Source organism: Sciurus carolinensis, chromosome 7 (genome assembly GCF_902686445.1).
Source record: "Sciurus carolinensis chromosome 7, mSciCar1.2, whole genome shotgun sequence".
In the NCBI taxonomy this organism is placed as follows: domain Eukaryota; kingdom Metazoa; phylum Chordata; class Mammalia; order Rodentia; family Sciuridae; genus Sciurus; species Sciurus carolinensis.
In genome coordinates, this window is record NC_062219.1 from 7,291,484 (window position 1) to 7,297,483 (window position 6,000).

General features: G+C 59.4%; 1 protein-coding gene across 1 annotated transcript in view; it reads left to right on the forward strand.

The window, feature by feature from the left end:
- Window positions 1–5,464, forward strand: part of Agpat4 (1-acylglycerol-3-phosphate O-acyltransferase 4) — a 110,963-nt gene extending 105,499 nt beyond the window's left edge. The window contains exons 7-9 of the mRNA XM_047559428.1: window positions 1,654–1,729; window positions 2,390–2,588; window positions 4,864–5,464. Of these exons, the coding sequence (XP_047415384.1) occupies window positions 1,654–1,729; window positions 2,390–2,588; window positions 4,864–4,958 (370 nt within the window). The 3' untranslated portion in view covers window positions 4,959–5,464. The remainder of the gene's footprint in view (window positions 1–1,653; window positions 1,730–2,389; window positions 2,589–4,863) is intronic.
- Window positions 5,465–6,000: the final 536 nt, after the last annotated feature.

Below are 6,000 nucleotides of genomic sequence, written 5' to 3' on the forward strand. Positions count from 1 at the left end.
TCTCACCTTTCCTAAGGGAGGGCTTCTTCAGGGACAAAGTGGACTTTTCTCCCCCAGGTTCCTTCAACACTTGGCAGGAGCTCCATACAGGAGCTACTTGGACCGCTGGCAACGTGCGGATCCACGAGGCTGTCTCCCTGGTTACTGAAATTCTCCAGAGCCTCGTGGCAATCGGAGCACACGCCCCAAACTGTGCTCCTGCCAAGCTGTCAAGTTTGCCCTCTAAGCCAGTTCACTCATGGCCTCCCAGGAAGACTTTTGTTTCCTGGACTGAGGGATCAAACCAGGGCTTCATGCATACAAGGCAGGAGCTCTACCATGGGACTGGATCCCCAACCCCCAGGAAGATTCTTCTTGCTACTCCATTCACGTCTGTGTAGTGACCCGGTGAGGATGGTCGAGGCCTTCCTCCAGGGCATGCTGCCCCTCCAGGTGAAGCATGAAAACGTCCAGGGCACCGGTGCCAAGGAAGCCACTGGAATAGCAGAAGCACCCCGGCTCCCTCTGTGCAAAGAGAGGAGGAGTCGGCAGGCCTCTCCAACCTCCTCAGGAACCACCCCGAAAGACTTGAGTTGCAAACCAGGGTAGATCAGAAGATCAAAGAAGGAAATCGTGTACTTGTGGAAACAGATGTAAGGACAGAAAAGGTGAAAGAATATTTCCAGAGGAACTTGCAGGGTCAGTTTTCATGAGGTGAAAAACTTACCTCTGTAGAATACTGCCTCAAAGGAAGCCCCTGTTCCAACAGTGGCGGCTCATTGTGATCCCTTATGAGACGAAATCCATGGTTCATTCTCTGAACAGCCCACACCTGTGGCCAAGAAGTTCTGAAAGTGTCTTCTTCCTGAGATACTCCTGGGCGCAGTGCTAAGTGAAACGAGCCATGGGAAACCGAGACCCAGACAGACCTTCTCAAGGACAAAGCAAGTAAATGAACATTCCTTGAAGTCACAAGAGCCAGCAGCCTCCGAGGGGGAGGGGAAGAGAACAGGAGTCAGGGCCAAGTGGCTCCCTCCCTGGCTCAGGACGGACGTTTGCAGCACCAGCCTCATGCCCCTTCTAGCAATGGCCCCAGGGCCACCCTTGAATCTGTGACACAGGAACTGCAGTGCAAAGTGACACCAGAATCCCTGAGCCCAGAGTCTGTGGCAGATGCCCTGTTTTCCCCGACCCAGGTCACTTCGTGTGGGACACTCTGGCAGGGGCCTGCCTCGCTGCTGTCGCGAGGCAGGAGCACTGGATGGGAGGTATTCGGCCATTGCCATGAAGTTGCTACTTGGCTGAAGGAACGATTAGCGTGTTACCTGCTAAACACAGACTCTGTCTATGCCGGATCACCTTCTGTGGAGGCTGGGCAGTGCTGTGTGTTCTGGGAGAGGCAAGGGTCAGATTTGGGGAGCGTTTCTGTGAGGTGGGAAGGAAGCAGCAGCGGGCGGGTGTCGGCGCTTCTTGGCCGTCGGCATCAGTCAGGTCCTGCTCCACCCTGCGTGGACCATGGCTGCACCCTGGCTTCGTCCTATCCGTGGACTTGCCCTCTTTGCTTCCACGCTGGGCGGGTCACCCAGGCGAAAGCCCTGAGCAGCTGCACCGTTACACTGACGGAGCAGCTGGGTGCCCGGCGGGGCTCCCCACTACCGCTCTCTGCCCTTGCAGGCGGATCCCAATGGAAGATATCCCTGAAGACGAGGACCAGTGCTCCGCCTGGCTGCACAAGCTCTACCAGGAGAAGGTAGGGGACAGCGACTGTCTTTACGGGGCTCCACAGAGAGAACGAAGCTATCTGATGAGTGCAGGGCACCAGGGCGGATAAGGGCCCAGCAGCCTTGCCCGTCTTCCTGGCTGTGGCCCCGGGGCAGGGCGTGTCTGCAGGATGCTGCCGTCGTCTTTAGCAGTGGACGCAGTCTCAGTTGCTTCTGGGTCAACAGTTCCGTTGCCGGCCTGATCAGAACATCGCCAGCACAAGCAGGATGCAGCCCCGAGGGTGGTTTGCCGTGGTGGGTTCAGACCTGCCTGAGCCTCCTGTGCCGCCTGTGGTCCAGCTGCTGGGCCCCTGGCTGGTTCTTCCTTCCTCTGAGCAGGACCTTAGGGACGGGGGCATCTAATACTTCCCTCACATGCTCTCGTGCAGGGAGAAGTCCTGCATGTGCCCAGCACCACCCGTGAGCAGCTCCTACTGGGCCTTGCGGCCCTTTGCCATCAGTGTGGTCTTGAAGCCCAGTCCCTGGGAAGCTGCAGGGCAGACAGGGCGGTGGTGCTGGTGCGCTGCATGTGGAGACTGCAGGGTCCTGTGCTGAGAGGCCAGAATGTCGTGTGGTGTGAGTCCCGGGTTGGGCGGGCCAGCTCAGCCCAGTCCAGTGCTGTGTCAGAGGGTTCCCTTCTCTGCCCCCAGGATGCCTTTCAGGAGGAATACTACCGGACCGGTGTCTTCCCAGAGACCCCCCGGGTCCCTGCACGGCGGCCCTGGGCCCTGCTCAACTGGCTGTTCTGGGCCTCGCTGCTGCTTTACCCTTTCCTCCAGTTCCTGGTCAGCATGGTCAGCAGCGGCTCTTCTGTGACACTGGCTAGCTTCATCCTTGTCTTCTGCATGGGTGAGTGGAGAGCAAGAGGCCCCAGGCCCAGGGACCTAGAGCACCGGTCCCTCACCTCCCTCTCCCTTGGGTCCCCTCCTCCCCGCCCCATGGCAGGGGGCAGCACTCCCATGCCCTGGCCTCTGCAGACAGTTCTGCTCAGTCTGAGTGTCCCCTCCTCCTGAGGAGGGCCAGGAGGGGAGCCCAGGGAACCTGGAGGCAGCTCCTCGCCTCCTCCGCAGGCCTGGGCTGGTCCGGTGGTGTGCAGTGGGTGCTCCCTAGCTCGGTGGCCAGTGGACGGTGTGCAGGGGGTGCTCCCTAGCTCGGTGGCCAGTGGATGGTGTGCAGTGGGTGCTCCCTAGCTCGGTGGCCAGTGGACGGTGTGCAGGGAGTGCTCCCTAGCTCGCTGTCCGTCGTCTGCAGTGGCTGTTTGGCTGTCCTTCCCAGCCACTGCCGTTGCTTCTGTGCACCAAGCCTGTCACGTGCTGCCACCTCATGGTGCCAGCTTCCTGCCCTGTGCTTGGTGGAGGCAAGGGAGACAGGGAGCTTCCCTGCCCCCAGAGACTGGGTGGCCTCCTGAGGCTCCGGAGAGAACGGACAGTCCGAGCACCTTTCCAAGACTGAGGAGAAATGGCACAGGGTCGAGGCCGGGAGACCACGGCGCCTGTTCCCCGCCCGGGTCTGCTCTACCTGTGAAACAGAGATGCTCTCGCTGCCAGAGGCCACACGACGTCAGAGTGCACAACACGGAGTGCCTCAGTACCAGATCCTACTTGGGCCATCCCCAAAGACAGCCATTACTGGTGGTTTGGTGCAGTTGCAAACGCCACTCAAGTGGAGTTTCACCTGATAAACAGTGACACCAGATTGGGTCACAACACAGGAACCCATTTCATTCTCTGGCATCGGGCTAGGCATTCAAGGATGTATGGTTGCCACGGGCAGACCCTCTCCTGTCCCTATAATAAGCCGCACTGTGGCTTTTTAAAAAGATACATTTTAATGTTAAAAATTTTTTTAAATACCACACTTGGTAAGAAAAAAAGCACAGAAGAGGATGGAAAAGAAAACCCCCTGCTCCCCGGTCAGTCCAGGGACCCCTCTCCCACCACCACCTCTGGGTGCTGTGCAGGAGTCTGGCCAGAAGTCCTGCAGGCCACAGCTGCCAGCCCCAGGGGGCTGGGCACACGCTCAGCCTGTGATCCCAACAACAGGAAGGCCAAGAAAGACCGTGCCCTCCCAGGGAAAGCTGCGACCCCTTAGAGATGAAGGAGGCTGGGGACAGCGCTGTCCCTAGTTGTGCAGTAAGTGCCCAGGGCTGGAGCCTCAGCCCAGGAGTAGGGTGTGGACAGCGGTTTTCCAGGAGACTCCTGGGCTCCACATCCTGGTGGCCAGGACCCTGTGCCTGGCCTGAGCCGTGATGTTGCCCTCTCCTCCTCACGGCCTCTGCTCCCCTCGTACCTGACAGTATCAGGGAGGCGTTCCACACGAGTTCTAAATCAGGTCGGGGCTCCTGTCCTGGCTTCCCGAGAGGTGGCCTCAACTTTTAAATGACCTACGGGGTATGTGGCCCACCCGAGCGGGCCGTCGCCCCTGCCTGTCTGCCTGGTCGTGACGGGGAAAGCCTACAGAGCCGGCGCCACTGCTCTGCTCTGACACGCGCACATGCCCATTTGTTCGTGAGGTGATCACGCAATGTTTGCCAGGCCCTGGGATCAGGGGGCACATCAAGGTGACTGAGATGAGGTCCTCGCACCCAGAGACCTGGAAGCCTGCTTTCTCCGGAGGGAACACTGCCTTCTCCGAGGGAACTTCTGAGCAGCAACCCTGTTTTCCAGCCTCCTGCTGGCTACCTGGGCTCCACCTGGGTCCCGCAGCGGTTCTGTTACAGGTCACATCCGCGGGGCGAAGGCTCTCCGCCAGGGAGGGACTTCACTCCTGCGCCAATGCGCGCCCCAGGCAGTGCTGAACTTGGGTGCTTGGTAGATATTGGAGCCCTGTGCTGGCAAAAGAATCCTCTCACTATGGGGATCGGCAGGGAGAGCAGAGCTCTGTGGGCCCCAGAACAGCTGCACATGGCTGCTGAGCTTGGTTCACTTCCAGTGCAAAGAACAAAAACCCAACAGAGCGGCCCTGCTCTGTTCCTTTCAACGTCACTTAAGACGAGATTGATATAAAGTGGGGGTCGTGAAAAGGCACCCCAACTCTGCCAGCTCTCAGCCGATGTTTGTGACTCCCAGCCAGCTGCCTCCTCAAGGTTCTCCTCCTAACCTCTGCTCCCGCCCTGTCTCTGCAGCTTCCATGGGAGTCCGATGGATGATCGGTGTGACAGAGATTGACAAGGGCTCTGCCTACGGCAACATCGACAACAGACAGAAGCAGAGTGACTGACTCGGGGACGAGCCGCCTCCGATAGGAACCTGGGGAACGGGTGGTCTCTGCATAGCCTTCTGAGTGGGACGCGGTGATGAGGTGGGGCCAGCCCCTGCTGGGACGAGCACACATCAAGGTCTTTCCCGCCATGGAGTTTGGTCTCGGAGGTGGACGGGGACAACGGCGCTCCCAGAGCTTTTCTTCCCTGTGTCATTCGGTGTGTTCTGGTGTTCTCTTCACTCGTGTCTGTGTGCGTGTGTGTGCGTGTGCATGTGTGTGAGCCGGGCAGGGGAGAGCGTGTGCGGCTGTGTGTGAGCCTGCCTCTGGGAGAATGCGAAGGGTCTCGGAGGCTGCGGGGCAGCAGGGCTGGGACAGAGGGGCCAGGACCCCGCCATCCTCTGGTGCTGAGTCTTCTGTAACCCTGATTGCCAGAGACAGCAAAAAGTGCTTTAGGTAAGATGACTAAATTATGCCTCGAAAAACAATTAAAGAGTTTGTCTGGGTCACCTGTGGTGCGTGTTTACACTGCCCGCCCTCCACCCTGCTCTGCCCTGGCACGCGCCACGCTCACAGCGGGAGCCGCCAGGGAGCCCGGGGTGAGGCAGACTTGCAGGCACACAGCAACTTGGGTGGCTGTGCCTCCGGGAGCCTCTCGGAGGACGAAGATGTGGGAAGTGGAGACGAGCAGGGCTGGAGACAGCGAAGGTCCTCCGGAGGGCAGCTCTGGTTTCTGTCTTGCTGACATGGAGTCACTGCGTGAACCTGAAGGAGCTGCCCAACCCTAGAAGCTCATCTTGGTTCGAACATGAAGCCACCACCAAGCCCGGGTGTTCTGCAGCCATTCGGGAAACGGCCTGCGCCTGCTGTTAGCCCGGCAGTAACGGCGACGCAGACCCCTCAGAGAGCCGGGTCTTGATAAAGACAGCAAGGGCCGGGCAGCCAAGGGCCGGGCTCCACAGACCAGCTCCCGTGGACCAGGACGTTCTGAGCTTCGGCTTCCCCCGTGGCTCTCAACCAGACCCCATTTCACACCACTCAAAGTCTCTGCTCTCGCAAACTG